We start from the raw sequence: 19,420 nt of genomic DNA, 5'->3' as shown, positions 1-19,420 counted from the left end.
CCCCGCCATTCAATAATTTCCAGGATCACAAACAACATCTTCTGTTTGGTTTTTAAAGACCTTCATAACCAGATGTTTCCCAAACCTTGCACCCTCCCCCACTCCACTCAGTCTCTTATTCCGGGTCACTGGCCTCTTTGCTCCATCTCACAGAGGATACTCTATCGCTAACATTTTCAGTGACTGTTTCAAATGCCTAAAATTCTCTCCCACCTCATCTAACTCCTGGCTTCAAGTGTCAGCTACAATCCCATCTTCTGTAAAGAGTCTTTCTCAAAAGTGCCTTTAATGTTAGTGGACTCCTCTTAAAATTAACTATAACTTATGCTATATTTATTAGTTCTATTAATAAGATATACATGTGTGTTTGTGTTACATACACACACTCTTTTTGTACATAGCGGTTTGCATGCTGCCTCCCCCATTACACTACAAGCTCCTTGAGAGCAAGAGCTATTTTTGGTAACACAATGCCTGGCACAGAGAAGGTACACAAAAGATCTGAGGTAATTGCAAGAGATAAAATAGATAATTTTATTGACATGAAATTGGAAAGCTTGTGCCTTATCAAAATCAATGTAACTAGCATAAGAAAGGGAGCAGTCAATTGTGGGGGAAAACTCTGCTTCAAATCTCTGCTAAAGATTTGTTATTAAAGATGTCTACAGGGGGCAGCTGTGTGGCTCAGTGGATTGAGAGCCAAGCCTAGTGACGGGAGGTCCTAGGTTCAAATCTGGCCTCAGACACTTCCCAGCTGTGTGACCCTGGGCAAGTCACTTGACCCCCATTGCCTAGCCCTTACCACTCTTCTGCCTTGGAGCCAATATACAATATTGACTCCAAGACGGAAGTAAGGGTTTAAAAAAAAAAAAGATGGCTGCAATCTGTAATGGAGTTTGGTCTGTGAAGGACGAAAAGGAACAAAGTAGTTGGATTAGGCAGAGAAGGCCGTCTAAAAATCTCATTTTCTCTTCAGAGGCAGCCTGTAGAACACTAGTCCAAGAGTCCCACTTGATATGTGGCCGTGCCCCAAGTACTGAGAACTAGGACACCGAGTTAGATTTAATTTAAGGTACAGCAGCTATCTCCCTTCTTCATTGGGAATAATCTACTGCCACTGAGAGCCAAAGAATGGGTGGAACAGTTTGAGACTTGGGTTTTAGATGGGGGTTTGTGGATAATCCTTTCTGCAACAGAGAAAGCACCTGGTGGGGTGGGGGATAGAGGAGGTTTGTCAGGATCAAGGGTAAAGTAATGATTTACTCCATACGGAGAGACATTCAAGACAGTATTGGAGGGATGGGGATAATCTGTGCCATATTCTCCTCTCCTCAGGTTTTACCAGTCTACTGGAGGGTAAGCACAGCACCATAAACTCCATCGCTACCACCCTCACAGGGCTTGTTCAGGGGAAGGTCTCCAAATTCCAAAATCATTTTCCCACTGTATTTGAATGTCTTTTAATTAGAAATTACTTTGGAGTTGGAAACCAAGATGATAGTCTAAGGCAGCACCCAGCTGAATTCTCCTAATATTTCCTTTCAAATAACTTAAAAAAAATCTCCTTAAATTAAATTTTGGAGTGGCAGAGCCAACAAAGGTCAACAAGACATTTTCCAGCTTACGCAATTTAGAAGGTTAGCAAGAGATGTGTGTGACACTGGGGAGTGAGCCCACATGGAGCACATACAGTAGTGGCAATGGTGGGTTTTAGTCTCCTCTCTTTGCTCAGCAGCAGCATTGGGAGCTCTTAGCCCAGAGACAGTAAAGGGGGAGGGGTTGGACATTCTGGTCAGAAAGAGATATTTGGGGACCCTTTGTTGGCACTAGGTACAATTGGCACTGAATGGCAATTCTATTACTGTAAGAATAATATAGAGGTCTGGGATCCAGTTCCTCAGCAGAGAAGAGCATTTGTGATTGGTCACCACAAAGCAGAGGCCCTGGTTACAGTTCCATGGACCAAGAGGAGCCTTAGCACTTGTAGATGCAGGGGAATAGGGGCTGTTCCTGAGTTAAAGACCAGATCAAGAAAGCAGTAATCACACCTCTCCCAAGATAGCACCACCATAGAAACACCAAACACTTTCAGAATCCCAGAACTAGCTCTGAAAACTGTAGCATGAAAAAGTCTGAAGCTAGGGACAATGCCTCCCCCAGCCCCTGAGGAGCAAAGCCCAACTTCAACATAAATGTCAAAGTCAAGAAGTAGGCTGGGAAAATAAGCAAAAAGAACTTGACCACAAAAAACTACTATGGTGGCAGAGAAGACCAAGACATAATCTTTGAAGAAAACCAACAATGTGAAAAAAGCCTCAAAGAAAAATGCCAATTGTACCCAAGCCTAACAAGAATTTCTGGAAGAGTTAAAGAGATAAGAAAAAAGATAAGAAAAAATGGGAAAAGAAATGAGAGTGATTGCAAGAAAATTGTGAAAAAAAGAATCAGCAGCTTGGTAAGAGGCACAAAAATAATAATCAAGAAAATGTGAAAGAACTGTGGAAACTGAGTGAATCACACTGATGTCATCTTCTGACTCAATTCTGAATCTAGCTCTGTTCCCTTTCTACTGATTTATAGCTCTAGTTCAGTTTCCTTTGTGTGAGAAAATGTTATTCAGTGACAGAAACGGAGAGAGAATTTTATAGCATTGTTTGAACCCAACCCTACACAGCTGGGAAACTAGACAACTTAAATAACTCACATCTTATCTGAAAATTGGCCCTTTACTGGTCAAGCAGTTATTGTTTTTATGTTCCTTTGATTGAATACAGTTACTTGGGAGGAAAGGGACATCTCTTTTTCTCAATTCTGGGAACTGCACCTATTTGCTCTCCTTCCAGCTTGAGTCCCTAATTGTTCTTCAAATTGAAATCAGATTGCCTAATTTTTTATCTTAGTTTGTACCCTGTTGTTTTCTTTTAATTAATTGGGCTTATTTGAAGCATGAAAATATGTATCTCTCTTGTATTCAGGGTCCAGTGCCAAAGGTGAAGAGGTCTGGTCCTGACTTGTTATGTGATTGGTGCATGCTATTTTAGTATGTCAATATTCTCAAAAGCTTAAACCTTTGTTTCCTCGGTCATTTCATCTTTTACCCATTCCAAATAACATCTCAAAAAACAGAACTGGCCTAATGGTAAAGGAGACACAAAAATTCACTGAAGAAAAACATTTCTTAAAAACAAAATTAGCTAAATGGAAAAAGAGGTACAAAAATTCACTTAAAAATTAGAGTTGGACAAATGGAAGCTAATGATTTCATAAGACATCAAGAACCAATAAAAGAATGAAAAAATAGAATAATATATCATTGGTGAAACAACTGATCTGGAAAGTAGATTAAGGAGAGGTAATTTAAGAATTACTGGACTACTTAAAAGTCATGATCAAAAAAGTCCCTAGACATCTTTATTTCAAGAAATTATCAAGGAAAACTTTCCTTATATCCTTGAACCAAAGGATAAAACAGAAATGTAAAGAATCCAAGGATCACTTCTTGAAAAGAATCCCAAAAGGAAAACTTCCAGGAACATTATAGTTAAATTCCAGAGCTCCCAGGTCAAGAAGGAAAGTAGCCAAGTAGCCAAAAAGAAACCATTCAAACATCATAGAATCACAGCCAGGATTATCATACAAGATTTAACAGTTTCCATATTAAAGGAGTGGAGGTTTTATAATATGATATTCTGGAAGGCTAGAACCTAGGATATCATTTTTCATGGGGGAAAACAGATATTTAATGAAATAGAGGACCTTGAAGCATTCCTGATGATAACAGAGCTGAATATCTGACGATAAAGCATAAGACTCAAGAGAAGCATAAAGAGGTAAATATGAAAGAGTAATCATAAGAGACTTATTAAAGTCAAAGTATTTACATTTTGATAAAGATAATATATTTAACTCCTAAGAACTTTATCATTAGGGCAGTTAGGAAGAATCTACAGAGTCAGAGGGCATTAGTGTATGTCAATTATGTTGAGATAATCACACACACACAGAAGGGGAGGTAGGGGATGGGAGAAGTAGAATGGGTAAAATTTTCTCATGTAAAAGAAGCTTGATAGGAAATTTCTTTATAGTGGAGGAGGACATGTAAGTGGGTCACAAGCAATGCTTGAATTTCACTCTCACTGGAACTAATTCAAAGAGGGAAGAATATACACACACTAAGTTGAGTATAGAAATCTATCTTGTTCTTGATGTTAAGTTGTTTTGGTCATATCTGACCCTTCATGTCCCTATTTGGGGTTTTCATGGCAAAGATATTATAGAGGGGTATGGTTTCAGAAAAATATATGGCACAACTTATAAGCATGAATGTAAAGTGAACTGAAAAGAACTAGATCACTGTACACAGTATTATAAGCAATGTTATAATGATGATCAAATGTGAAAGACTTGGCTATTCTGATCAATACATCATTGATCTGAGACAATTCCAAATTGCTTATAGTGAAAAAATGTTCTCTACCTCAAGAGAGAATTGAAAAAATGTTCTCTACCTCAAGAGAGAACTCATGAACTCCAAGAACAAGTTGAAGTATCAGTTTCTAGATTTATTTTTTCCCTTTTAATTTGGTGATAGGCTAATACAGAAATGATATACATGATTTCAGAGGTATAATTAATTGTTATTATTTTGCTTGGCCTTCTTAGGGGAAGCACTGGAGGGAGAGGGAGAGAATTTGGAAGTCAAATTTTAAAAAGAAAAAAAATGTTAAAAATAAATAATAAAAAATTTTCAAAGAATAAATTTTAAAAAATTAATTTGGGCTAATAAACAAGTATTCTATGAAAAATTTTGGAGAAGTCAGTTATTCATATCTAAATTTAATCATCTTCCTTTCCCAATACCTGGTTGGGATATATATCTAAGTAGTAAGAGCTATTACAAATGAACTAGTTCCACAGTTCAAGGGTGAGGGTTATACTGGGCAAATAGAAGGAAGTAAGCAGCTGAGCAGGAGCTTTGTTCCCTATCTTGGCTCTGAACCATGAAGTCTCAGTTCTCTCATCGTATATAGAAGAAGTTATATTCTATTATAAACATTTCACAAATGTCAAACCTATTAAAAGGCATCATTTTAAAGAACCAGTAACACAGGAAGAATTTCCAGAGAATACTAAGGAAAGTCAACACTGACTCATAATAGATAGAATGATATTATTACAAAAGGAAAACAATATTTCTAATTTTGTGAGAACAGTTACAGGGTTTTAGAATCTCATCATTCTTTCAACAAATATTTATTTAGAACTTATGATACATAAGGCACATACAGAAGAGATTTACTCTTTATTGATGAATGGATTTCAATGATATGCCACACATCACAAAGTTTCTTGTCATTAAGTCTCTAAGTCTCACAGTGCTCATGAGAAATGAAGCTGCTAATGTAGTTAATTTAATCAAAATGATCCTTTTAAATAAAAGGAAAATTTCATATTGCTTTCTGCCTCAATAGAACAGTGTTTAATATGAATATTAAAGACACTGTACTCAATGTTTTTTCAAACTTTAAAATATGTGATATAATTAGTGACAGTCATAAGTAGTCAACAGGTTATTTCTGTCAAATGCAACTGAACTCTGCATTGGAAAACTTATTTTCCAATATAAACAAAGAATATGGCAAAAAAAAAGAACAAAGAACAACATACCTGTGGCTCAGATACCTTGCTTGGCATTGACCCAAAATGATTTAAAATTTGTGCTTTCATGTTTTCCTTAAGAGAAGTGAACCAGGAAACAGCTTGATCATATACAGAATCATGAAGATGGACAAGTTCTTCATAGTCTGGTCCCTCCACCTAATTCATGAATAAGAGAACACATAATCAATTCATATACTATATTAAAAAAACTATAAACATATACAAAATATGATTAAGTGAGATCATTAACTCATTCTTAAAATCTACTAAACCAAGGTAGCACTAATAAAGTAGAACCCACTTATCCATGGTTTTAGTTACCCAAGTCAATCGTGAAGCAAAGGAGGTCCATCTGTGGTCCCCCAGCAGTGGTCTCTTCTGCTTTCACTTTCTTTTTTAGAGTTTTTTTTTGGGGGGGGGAGTGTTGGGGTGGAGGGAGGCTGAAGAACACCTAGCCAAGGGTTGGGAGCAGGGAGAAAGAACACATACATACAGAGTCAGCAGGTATTTGTTTGTATCCTCAGTTTCAGGTCTCCACAGTAGATCTTGGAATATATCTCCTATAGGTATGGGGCACTACTATATTGGTTTTCCTTAACAATAATATTAATATATATATACATATATATATATATATATATGCACACACACATATATGAATACTGCTTGAAATTTATTTGGCACTTCCCAACTTTCATATGTGAATGACCTCTAATATAATTGATGCTGTTTGATCCTCACAACAGCATGAGGTTGTTACTTTTATTCATATTTAAACAATGAAAAAGCTGGGGCTCAAAAGTGTGCTTTTGCTTGTCTCACTTGTTAAGTATTAGAACTGGAATATGAAAATCCCAGTCTTCTGACACCAAGTACATCATTCTTTCCACTTATTCTATCTTCTACATAATCACAGAATCTGTCTGAATCATATTTTCCTTACCAGAAAACTCATTCATTTTATGATTGATGTTCATTTGGAAATGGCTGTGAAGACTTTTTATGTCTCTCAATTATTCCTCAAGAAATTAATGATCTAAAAAGATCCAACTTAAAGGAGTAATGCCAGAGTGGAAAAAAAAAACTAGAGTCAGGAGAGAGCTACCAGCTCTGCCACTAATTAGGTGATCTACAAGGTTTCCCTAAATTCTAGCAATCTTTGATTACATGGAATTTTGTAAATGGAAGAATCCTTTGGAAATTTAATAATACCCTCAGTTTGTTTTGTTCAATAAGCATGTTTACATTTTTAAGTTGCAATAAAAGACTTACTTTTTAAAGACTATAGACTTTTTAAAGACTATATATATATACATATATATATATGTATATATATATATATATGTATATATATATAAATACAATCTTAATTAATTAAAATTATCTTTTGACAGAAGTACCTTGGAGAACTACTGACCTAAAAAGAGTTTAAGTTCTTTAAGCATCTGAGGTTCTTTAATCGCTGGGAAGCACAGGAAATATAGAAGGTCTGATCTGACCTCTTCCACACTGAACTGTGTTTATTCATGAATCCCAAAGTTAGAAATCTGGAGTCAGTCAGATGTTGCTACTACTAATTATGTAATACTCTGTGGAAGGAAGAGTCCTTGGATGTGATTTGATTGTCACAAGCCACAGATAATTATCATCTATACCTAAAGCCAATTACAGTGTCAAGAAGAAAGATTCTGATGGTTAAATTCTATGATTTGCAAATTTCCAATAGTGGAGTGTAAAGATTTGATTTCTTTTTTCAAGGTTTCTATGACATTATTAGCCTCTTCCTGTTTTTCTTTTTGGCCTTTAAAGACATAAGCAGCAGAGTTCCTCAACTCTTCAAGGACCATCTGAGGCCACCATGGGCAATGCATCTTAAAATAATCATAGGTTACCCTGCAAGAGTTGTTGAAAAAATATCTCTTTATTTGCTTAATATCTTTGTCTTTAGAAATATTACGGTCTAGATATCGACCCCCAAGCTCAATAAGCTTATCCATGAATTGTGAGGGTGTCTCATCATCGGACTGTCTAAGGCTTTCAAATTTTGACCATGCTTCTATATCCTTGGAGCATTCTCACATAGCTATTATAATGGCCTCCCTACAACGATTTTGCAACCAGTCCTAGGTACTGTTATAATTCCATGCAGGATCCTGTGCTGGCCAGTGTGCTATACCATGCCCCTGGACCTTGTTAACATGAGAGATGATCTTAAAACACCTCTTCCATTTGTTTCTACTCACTTAAGAGTAAATAGAACCAGTTGATATTAGTGAAGACTTAAACCCAGAACTTAAATAATTTAAGTCAGCATGTACGTAAGTGGCAAATGACAACAAGAATTTTAAAAGTTTGCAAAACAGTTAATTTCTAAGAGGAAAACAGTGTATGAATTTTTGTTTAGTATACAGACCTATATAGATTAAATAATACATTACCTTTTTATCTTCAAGATATTCAATGTTTGCAGTGTTATACCCATCTCTCAGACCATGACTTAAAACCCTGAAGCGACTAATGCCAACTGTATCAACAACTGAACTTCCATCAGGAAAAAATCTGACATCTCTAATTTCCAACATGCATCCATAATCAGCAAACCTAGAATGATAATTGGGATGGGTGGATAGGAAAAAACATATCATTTGGAAGAATGGATGATATCAATTGATTTTCTAAGTCTATTGAAGAATTTAATTGGTTATTGAATCTTGAAGGGAAAAAAAATATTCTCCTCCAGGGCTAGAAGCATAAATACCTCTAAGAAATACATGCTATCTATATACAAGGGCCAGAAAGTTATCTGAGGCTAGAATTCAAATGTTTACCAAATTCTCCTAAAAAGTAAAAGTAAATAAGACAACCATAGTTGGAAGAGCCAGAGATAAAGAGGCACCCTCAATTCAAACAAGATGTTTAGACAGATGGAAAGGGTGCAAGAAAGTCAAGTGTTACTGTTTCTCCAAGAACCTCTGTAACACTAATGGTTATTGTTCTTGCGTATATGGTATGAGAACTTCCTTCTCTGTTCTCTACTACTTCTCTCAAATTATATAACTTAGATTATTTTTATTCTTCTATATGTGGATTTCTCAAAAGAAGGTGGGGAGAAAATGGAAGAATCCACTACAGTGAAATTCTACATCTCAGTCATACTCTAAAAATTAAGCCCTTTTCCTTCTTTCTCTAATATCACAAACAAATACACTTTCCCCTAGCTTAGTTCCCCCAAACCAAGTAGCCTCTTGTAACCACCAGCAGTTTTCTGGCATCTTTTTTTGGGACCAGTCAAAGTAGCTCAACTGTGATGCTTAGCAAAGAAGTTTGCTATTTGGAGATTCTATTCCAATTTTTATTGAGTATACCATACTCCTCCAATGTTTGATTTGAATGAGATGTCTAGGTTTCTTACTACATGACACTGTCACAGATTGAAAGCATTCTTCTGAAGCAGTTTAATGATTCCTTTGCACAGGTGACAATGTAAAGACTCTATACCAAATTCTGCTATTTTGAACTGTTCTAAAAGTGACTATCCCTTCTTAGCTCCTTGGTAACAGGTACAATCATATAATTTTATAAGTAGATGTGACCTCAGATATGGAATTTGGTGCTCAAATTTTAGCCAGAGGTAAAGTGACTTACTTAGGATCATACAACTAATTAACTATAGAGGCAGGCAGTATGAGATTGTGCCTCTGCTTCTACTGTACCAGATTCTTCAGACCACACACACCAAGCAAGATGTTCAGGTTTCTTAAATGAAATTTAACCATATGAAAGCATTGTTCCAATAAGAAGACACATTTGAAATTGCTCAGCTTCATATTTCCTTATATAGAAGGGCAAAAACCCAAAATCTACTCAAGTTCTCCTTTGGTGTTTCATCAAATTTATCCTGTGTATGTATCTTGTCTGTAAATAGCTGTTTGCATGTTGTTTCCCCCATTCTACTGGAACTTCTTGATAGCAAGAACTGTCTTTTGACTTTTTTTATATCCTAAGAGTGACTGGCACATTGTTTTTCAGTTGTTTCAATTGTGTCTAACTCTTTGTGACCTCCCTTCCCATGGGTTTTTCTTGGCAAAGATTAGCAAGGCTTGCCATTTCCTTCTCCAGTTCCATTTTATAGATGAGGAAAATAAATCAAACATAGTGACTTGCCCGGGCTCAAACAGTTAAGAAGTATCTGAGGCCAGATCTGAACTCTGGTCTTCCTGATTCCAGGCCTAGTACTTTATCCCCTGCACCACTTAGCTGCCCCTGGCAAATATCAAGAGCTTAATAAATCCTTATTGACTTAATCTGATTCATCATGGTGTGGAGATGTCTCTAGATTCCAGTAAAGGATAAGCTTTGGTAAGTCCTACTAAACAAGAAGTTTCAAGGATGGGCTGTCTGTTCAAAGACCAGCCTTGTTAAGTTTAGAGGAACCTATCACATCAAATTAGCCAAAGATGACCAGAGTTTTTTGACCAGAACACAAATTTTCAAAGCCTATCTACTAACTTACAGAGACATTGTGGTCTGCATCAAAAGAAGGCATATTCACAATGATAAAATTACAGTTTCTAAAGTAAATGAATGGGCAACAGTCTCATCATTCCACAATTTCTAATTCTTTGATTGCTTGACATTAACCAAAGAAAGTACTTGGAGTACTTGAAGGCTAACATGTGACATGGTCCCAAACTGTTCCAGAAGTTTAGGAACTTTAAAGTTTTTCTACTACTCTAGCAAGGAAACAGGTAAAACAATAATTAGGATTTATTATACTGAGGCGAAGTTGAAGTGCTACAAATGAGGATAGATGTTTGAGAAGTAGGGAATGTTAAGAAACAGATACACTCAATATAGGAAAACCTAAGATCCAAAATGAAATAAAATATGGAATGGGAACTTGGGGGAAGGAGAACCAAGGAAATTACTGGAACTTTAGATATAATGGTCTTCAGGCAGCTGGAGGACAAAGGAAAATAGCAATGGTTCTGTTGAGAGGCTGACCTTGGATCTAGCTTGTACAACATTACCAGATTTCCATCATTCCTTCCACTCAATGCAATAAATGACTATAGTTTCATCTCCTCTCCACAAAATTAGCTGTAGCAACTCATAGGATTTATTGGAAGGGAGATAGATCAGCTAAGTAAGATTGATTTCCTTTCTCTTAATGTCACAGGCAGACCGAATAATGTTAAGACTATGGAGGTTCCAATTATACAAGCATTGAGCACGTATATATTTTTAAATCAAGTGAAGAGTTTCCCAAAAAGGGCAGAAAACAAGTATAAGCAAGAGGAATAGACTGGTTCAGAGTAGTGACAATCTGTCACAAATGCTTAAAGACCTCCAAAACCCAAGTTTTTGGTTTTTCTTGTTCTTAGTTTTATTTTTAACAACAAAAGCATGCATATAGCATGTCTAAGGATTTATATTGTGCATGAATTAAAAGTAACAACTCTCTCCTAGATTCAGTTTTATTTTTCCTTAGAACTTCCTTAGAACTAAAGCAGTGGCTGAAATTATTAATGCATTCAACCTCCCAAACTATTATTGCCAAGATCTGCCAAGAAACACTAAAATTTCCAAAACTTCAAGTTTGGGAGAGACTAAACTATTAAGTTTTAACATATTTAAGAGAACAAATAAGTACATACTGATACATAATTTGATATTCATGAAACATACTAGCAAGTAGTATACTGTAATCCATTAATGGCATTAATTACTTAAATTATCAGGTGGCAATAATTATTTAAAATTTGCTCCTGGCATATATAATGAAAATATTTTCCCTTTTATTTTTGCTGAAGATAAGTACTCTGGAGACAATGTATTAATCTGCTTGGCACATATATGTACAGATATACACAAGTGTGTGCATGGTATCTATGGCTCTATATGCATTTTATATAGACAAAGGCATATATGCACCCATGTGTACATAAATGTTCAATGAATGGTATATGTGTACATATGTCAGAGTGTGAAATATACTGCCAGTTGCACTGATCATTTCTCTCCTCATTTGTCATGGCAGCATTAGTTCCCCTCACAGATTGCTATGGATTATGACCCTATGGAGGAGTCGGAGACATCAGTAGGCATTCTCTGCCTGCTTCTAGTTCTCTCTGGGTTTCATCTTCTATAGCAGGCCAATATACTTTGTCAGTCTAGCTAAAGAGCTGGCAGTCAAAGTTGGTAAATTTTTGTTTTCCCTAGTTTTTGAATAAAGAGTCCTTCTTTATAGTTTCTACCAGGTGAATCAGAGCTCATAGGTACACATCTGTGCAAAGTCTTGACTTTGTCAGTTATTTTTTCCAGTTGGGTCTCAAATGTCCTTTCTAGGTCTTGACTGTTTGGAATGATTCTGGGTCTTCATCAGGCTTGTAACCTGCAGGTTCTACTTGATTTCAGCCTACAATACTGAAGTGGACAATTTCAAGTCTTCCAAATATTTCTGTATCTTTATGTACATTTTTTTAATGATCCAAGTCAGGTTTGCACCAAGCTTCAATTTTAATGAAGAATTCATATTTTATATTTTTATTCATCATAACTATATAGTAGGGATATCCATTCTAGGCTTTTTCACGAACTACCAAAGGGCCCTCAAATTTTGTGTGAATACGGTCCTTTCTCTCCATCTTTTTATAGGACTTATGCATTAAGATTTCAAAGCCATCTCTACCTCCTCTTCCATTCTCATTAGCTTCTACAAAAGTAAAGTTGTCCAATATACTTTTGAATTGAACCCAGTAAAGCCAAACAGAATTTTTAAATACCATTAAGGACAAAGTGTATGTGTGTATATTAAGTCTGCATGTTTCTTTTATGGAACTACACAAACTAAATTGATTTTCGCTTGGGTGTACTTTCAAGAACTTTTTTAAAAAATGAAATTAATATCTATGGGTCAAAGAACTACAGAAAAATAGAACTTTACCCCTTTGCTAAATCAATCTGAACATACTCAAGTATCAGACAATACAATGACATAAAAAGGTCTAGTTTCTATTTTAGATTGGAGATACCCTACTGTGAAGATTGGATTTAGCTATTTCCTGATTATTACAATGAAGATACTTAGTCTAACAAAATCAGGGGGGATTGTAAACAGTTAAAATTACTCCATCCTACTTAGACTGTACTTTAGGGGAAGATGAAGTTGTAATCTCCTGATTGAACAATGAAGGTACTTAACTCTTATAGTGAAGCTAGAACTTTAAGTTAAGTCTATTTTAAGATCTTAATACAAAAAGGTGTTAAGTAACTATAAAGGTTAAACTAATCACAAAAAGGTTAAGTAACTCACAAAAGGTGAACTTAACAAAGAAGTGTTAAGTAACTCTAAAGATATAATCTAATCAAAGAAGATGAGAACTCTAAAAGATATGGGCATTTAGAGGAGGAGACAGAAGAGTGAAAGGTCTATATATGTGGCTGACTTCCTCTCTCAGGGACCTTTCTGGCGGTGGAGAGTTGGCTGGTGGCAGCATGCTGGGCCTTTTGGCATCTTAGTGTGGCTAAAGCTATTGTTCGGTTCAGTGGTGAATTTCTGGCTGAGTTTTCCTCCTTTACTTTCCAACTTTATCCTCTTAGAAGCCTCTAATCTTCTTCAGAGACCTAGAAGTAGGTATTTTAAACTCCCCCTGGCACAAGTCAGGCAGGAGAAATCCTATATCCTCTTCCTTCCTTCTCCTTAAATTCCTTCCCTCCTTCTTAATTAAATTACCATAAATTTCCAGATTGACTTGGGTATTTTATTTGAGATTTCCCTTGGCGACCAATTAAATCTAGATTTTAAGTCACAACCCTAAAATTATCTTTACATTACCAAAATCAACTTTAGGTTGCAGCAGTTCACTTAAGATTCTAGATTCACAGAGCTGGGACAAGGCAGACGGTCATCATGTTCCACCCCCTCATTTCATGGAGGAGATGAAAACCAGAAGGCTAAATGACTTGCACAAGGTCATACAGGTAGTAAGTAGCAGAGCTTGGGTTTGAACTCCATGTCCAGCTCTTCAATCTGCCACACAAGGCTGACAGAAAAGGCCTGGCCCTCCTCCTTGAGACTGCCTTCTTGGAAGTTTGTGGGAGTACTTTAGGAACCTTGTACAAATGGTGCTGAGACAGAGAGGACAGCAGTAAAGGGGCCCCAAGCTCATTTCCTGTAGTCATCACACACACACACAGTACAAGCATCTCCAACCCCTGAGACCTCTCCTTCTCTCTGGATGGCTGTTCTGAGAACCTCCATGTAAGGTGGGAACCCAGGCCAGTCACACCACCTTCCTCTCCAGGCTGCCTTCAAGACATTCTCTCCTATGCCTGACACGGGACACTCTCCTCTCCTCCAACTTTATTTTTTAAAACCTTACCTTCTGTCTTAGTAATAGCTCTAAGAAAGAAGGACAAAGGTGAGGCAAATGGGGTGCAGTCACACAGCTAAGAGTGTCTAAGGCCAGATATGAACCAGGTACTCCCACCCTTGGGCCTAATGAATTTCTCTAACCACTGAGTTGCCTAGCTTCCCCTTTCCCTTTCGCTTCCATGTATATATTTTCTTCTCCCATTAGAATGTAAGGGCCTGGGGTAGCCCAGTGCTTGGCATGTAGTAAGCACAATACTAGCAGACCGATTGACAAGAGCACAAAGATTCAGGAGACAAAGCAGTGGGCTTTGCAACTTAATCATCAGTGTGGCCTTAGATAATCACTTAAATTTTTGGACTTGAATTTTCCCATTTATAAAATTTGGAGGCTATATAACCTCTCTATGATCACTTCTTGGTCTAAAATTATAATAATATTACCTAACCCTAAGCAATCCTTATTTTGGTTAACTATAGGCCAAGAAAACTTCTTAGATTTCACTTACTAAGAAACCTAGACATATAAGATTAGAAGGGATCTGGTAGACACATTAGAAACTGAAGCAGAATCTCAAGCTATTGGGCTCCTCTTCACTAGCTATCACAGTTAATATAGGCTTATTAACCCTGGAAAAAGAAGAAACCAAAAATACTGGTTGTAATGAAAAGTGGCTGCTTTGTTGAGGGGAGCTAATCAAGAGGTGGTTTTGTGAACACATTTCACACAAATAAAATTAGAGCTAAGCAATTGGAAAAATATTAATTGTTCATGAATAGGATGAGCTAATATAGTAAAAATGACAATCCTACCTAAACTAATTTACTTATTCAGTATAAAACTACCAAAAAACTTTTTATAGAATTAGGAAAAAATATAACAAAGTTAATCTGGAAGAACAAAAAGCCAAGTATATCAGGGGAACAAATAAAAAAAATGTGAAGGATGGGGGTCTAGCAGTTCCAGATCTTAAAACTGTACTACAAAGCAGTGGTCATCAAAACAATATGGTACTGGCTAAGAGACAGAAGGGTGGATCAATGGAATAGACTTGGGGTAAATGACCTCAGCAAGATAGTATTTGATAAACCCCAGTTTTTGGAACAAGAACTCACAATTTGACAAAAACTGTTGGGAAATTGGAAAACAGTATGGGAAAATTAGGTTTAGATCAACATCTCACACCCTATTACAGGATAAATTCAAAATGGGTAAATGACTTAAATATAAAGAGTAAAATCACAAATAAATTAGGTAAATATAGATTAGGATGCCTTTCAGATCTATGGGAAAGAATTTAAGACCAAGCAAGAGATAGAGAACATGACAAAATGTAAAACAAATTATTTTGATTATATTAAATTAAAAAGGTTTTGTACAAACAAAACAAATGCAATCAAAATTGGAAAGGACGCAACAAAAACTGGAAAAATTTTTTGTAACAAAATTCTCTGACAAAGGTCTAATTTTTACCCAAATATATAAGGAACTAAGTCAAATGTACCAGAAATGAAGCCATTCCCCAATAAACAAATGGTTAAGAGATATAAATAGGCAGTTTTCAGATGAAGAAATCAAAACTATCAATAATCACATGAAAAAGTCTTCTAAAATACCTTCCTGATTAGAGAAATGCAAATAATAACAACCTTGAGGTACTTAGCAGATTGGCCAATATGATAGTAAAAGAAAATAATAAATGTTGAAGGGGATGTGGCAAAATTGGGACACTAATGCATTGCTGGTAGAGTTGTGAATTGATCAAACCATTCTGGAAGGCAATTTGGAACTATGTGCAAAGGGCTTTAAACAAATGCATATCCTTTGATCTAGCAATACCACTATTAGGTTTGCACTTCAAAGAGATAATAAAGAAAAATGTTTGTACAAAAATATTTGTAGCTTTGCTCTTTGTGGTGGCAAAAAAGTGGAAAATGAGGGGGGTGTCCCTCTTTAGAGGAATGGCTGAACAAATTGTGGTACATGATGGCAATGGAATACTACTATGCTATAAGGGACGATAAATTGCTTGATTTCCATAAGAGTTGGAAGGACCTCCATGAACTGATGTGAAGCGAAATGAGCAAAACCAGGAGAACATTGTACACCAGAGACTGATGACACACTGTGGGATGAATATTTGTAACTGACTTTGCTATTGATAGTGATGAAATGATCCAGGACAATCCTGAGGGACTTATGAGAATGTTAATCCACACTGAGAAAAAGAACTGGGAGCAAAAACGCAGAAGAAAACCATATGATTTATCACTTTTTTATATGGGTATAGGATGTGGGGTTTGGGTTTTTAAAAGATTATTACAAAAGTGGAAAATATGGAAATAGGTATTAAGTGATAATACATGTATATAACCCAGTGGAATTGTGTGTCAGCTCTGGGAGAGGGGAGGGAAAAGGGGATGGAGACTACATGAATCATGGAACCAGGGAAAAATATTTTTAAAAAAACAAGAGGTGGGTTTGTGTAAGGCATTGGAGAAAGAAGAGATGGAGCTATTGGTATTACATATGATTGATAGCATTTTCCCTCTTCTACTTTCTTCCCACCTTCTGACAGACCCCCAATGGAACCTAGTCAGATATAAGAGGAAGCTGAATGAGGAAAGGAAAGAGAATGGAGTGAGATTCACTCTATGGAACAAGAAAGACTTGAACTTCAGAGTTCTTGAGGAAAGTAACCATGACATGTCTATATGAAAGCATTCACATGGAATTCACTTACTAATTGTCACCATATTTTCTTGGCTACTCTCTCAAGAAAGGCTTTAGGGAACTTCCTATCAAAAATAAACATCTAGCCCATTATCACCTCTATTCTTTAACATTGTACTAGAAACACTAGCAGTAGCAATCAGAGAAGAAAAAGAAATTGAAGGTATTAAAATAGGCAATGAAGAGACCAAGCTATCATTCTTTGCGGATGATATGATGGTCTACTTAAAGAATACTAGAGAATCAACCAAAAAGCTAGTGGAAATAATCAACGACTTTAGCAGAGTAGCAGGATACAAAATAAACCCACACAAATCATTAGCATTTCTATATATTTCCAACACATCTCAGCAGCAATATTTAGAAAGAGAAATTCCATTTAGAATCACCCTAGGCAATATAAAATACTTAGGAATCTATCTGCCAAGACAAACATAGGAACTAGTTGAACACAACTACAAAACACTTTCCACCCAATTAAAACTAGATCTAAATAATTGGTGGCTTGAATATAAAGAAGGAAAATTTATGAACACAGAATAGTATACTTGTCAGATCTTTAGGAAAGATTTTAAGATCAAGCAAGAGTTAGAAAAAATTACAAAATGTAAAATAAATAATTTTGACTCCATTAAATTAAAAGTTTTTTGTACAAACAAAACCAATGCCACCAAAATTGGAAGGAAAGAAACAAATTGGGAAACAAATCTTCTTAACAAAAAACTCTGACAAAAGTCTAATTACTCAAATTTATAAAGAGCTGAATCAATTGTACAAAAAATCAAGTCATTCCTCAATTGATAAATGGGCAAGGGACATGAATAGGCAATTTTCAGATAAAGAAATCAAAACTATCAATAAACACATGAAAAAGTGTTCTAAATCTCTTATAATCAGAAAAATGAAAATAAAAACAACTCTGAGGTACCACCTCACACCTAGCAGATTGGCTAACAAAGGAAAGTAATAAATGTTGGAGGGGCTGTGGCAAAATTGGGACATTAATACATTGCTATTGGAGTTGTGAATTGATCCAGGCATCCAGGCAGTTTGGAACTATGCCCAAAGGGCGCTAAAAGACTGTCTGCTGGGTTTGTACCCTAAAGAGATAAAGAAAAAGACTTGTACCAAAGTATTCATAGCTACACTCTTTGTGGTGGCAAAAAAAAATTGGAAAATGAGGGGATGTCTTTCAATTGGGGAATGGCTGAACAAACTGTGGTATATGCTGGCGATGGAATACTATTGTGCTCAAAGGAATAATAAAGTGGAGGAATTCCATGGAGACTGGAACAACCTCCAGGAATTGATGCAGAGTGAAAGGAGCAGAACCAGGAGAACATTATACACAGAGATACACTGTGGTACAATCGAAAGTAATGGACCTCTCTATTAGCAGCAATGCAATGATCCAGAACAATTCCTCAGAATTGTCTTAGAAGAATGCTATCTATATTCAGAGGAAGAACTGTGGGAGTAGAAGCACAAAAGAAAAACAACTGCTCAATCACAAGGATTGATGGGGAAATGATTGGGGATATAGACTAAATGATCACCCGAGTGCAAACATAACAATATGGAAATGGGTCTTGATCAATGACACATGTAAAACCAAGAGGAATTGTGCATCGACCATAGGGGAGGTTAGGGATCTGAGGATGGCAGGGAAAGAATATGAATCTTGTTACCATGGAAAAATATTCTAAATTAATTAAATAAATTAAAAAAAAAAACATCTATAGGAGAATGTGAAATAAAAGCCACAAAATGTTCCTCAGAAGTCCATCTAGTAAGACATGTAGAGTGGCTGAGGTAAGTGTAAAAAATGCCATCATCTATTTTGTCAATATTGAGAAGGAGAGCACAGACTAGCTAAGGCAGTGCTAAGCCTTCCTCTACTGGGAGGGGTCTCGGGTGGGGGTGGTGATGAGTAACTGATCAAGGGCAGCTGCCAGCATAATCTTGATTTATTTATAGTTCCCAGGGCCAAAGAAGGACAAGAAGAGGAAAGGCACCTACTGGTCAGGGCACCCAGTAGGATGCTGGTGGCTAAATGGGATATGCAAAGAGCTGAGAGGAGTTTCAGTGGCTGTCTAATGTGACCCCCTTAATTTTACATATGAAAATTGTTCCAGGGAGGTTCAGTGATTTGCCCAAAATCCTATCAGGAAGATGGTGAAGAGGTGGTACATGATGAATCTAGTCTTCAGGCTCCAAAGTTAATGTTTTTTTCCACTGTACATTGACTGCCACAGTACTTTCCAGTTCTAACAATTTTAGTAATCTATGACTTCTTGGCCAGGGGAATGGAGAGGGGTAAAGAAAATTAAACAGTAATGTAAATTCATAAGAGGAAAATCTTCTGTCTAGTGTCATCTGGCAATTGAGATGTAACTGGGTCTTGTGGCAAAAGAATGATGTCTTTGTACTTCATAAAGCCAGTCTGATAAATTATATCAAAGTTTAATATTCTCTTAGGGAACTTAAATTACTTCTGGAGCACCAAAGCAAACATTCTCAGAGACAAAAATTCCTTCTGATATAAACATTTCTCTAAATGACAATCTCTAAAACTTAAAATTAAGTCCTAGTGATTTAGTAAATGTCATGACTATTTTTGGCTATTAGGTATAGGTATGTCAGATATAATA

The 19,420-nt window shown here is 36.2% G+C and overlaps 1 protein-coding gene across 3 annotated transcripts in view; it reads right to left on the bottom strand.

Moving 5' to 3' along the window:
* Positions 1–19,420, bottom strand: part of LONRF2 (LON peptidase N-terminal domain and ring finger 2) — a 115,892-nt gene that overhangs the window by 6,209 nt on the left and 90,263 nt on the right. For all 3 annotated transcript variants that reach the window (XM_056807437.1, XM_056807438.1, XM_007501127.3), the window contains exons 10-11: positions 8,100–8,262; positions 5,668–5,817 (exon numbers count right to left, since the gene is read on the bottom strand). In XM_056807437.1, the coding sequence (XP_056663415.1) occupies positions 5,668–5,817; positions 8,100–8,262 (313 nt within the window). The remainder of the gene's footprint in view (positions 1–5,667; positions 5,818–8,099; positions 8,263–19,420) is intronic.

Source organism: Monodelphis domestica, chromosome 8 (assembly GCF_027887165.1).
Source record: "Monodelphis domestica isolate mMonDom1 chromosome 8, mMonDom1.pri, whole genome shotgun sequence".
Classification (NCBI taxonomy): domain Eukaryota; kingdom Metazoa; phylum Chordata; class Mammalia; order Didelphimorphia; family Didelphidae; genus Monodelphis; species Monodelphis domestica.
This window is presented reverse-complemented; position numbering and strand designations above follow the sequence as displayed.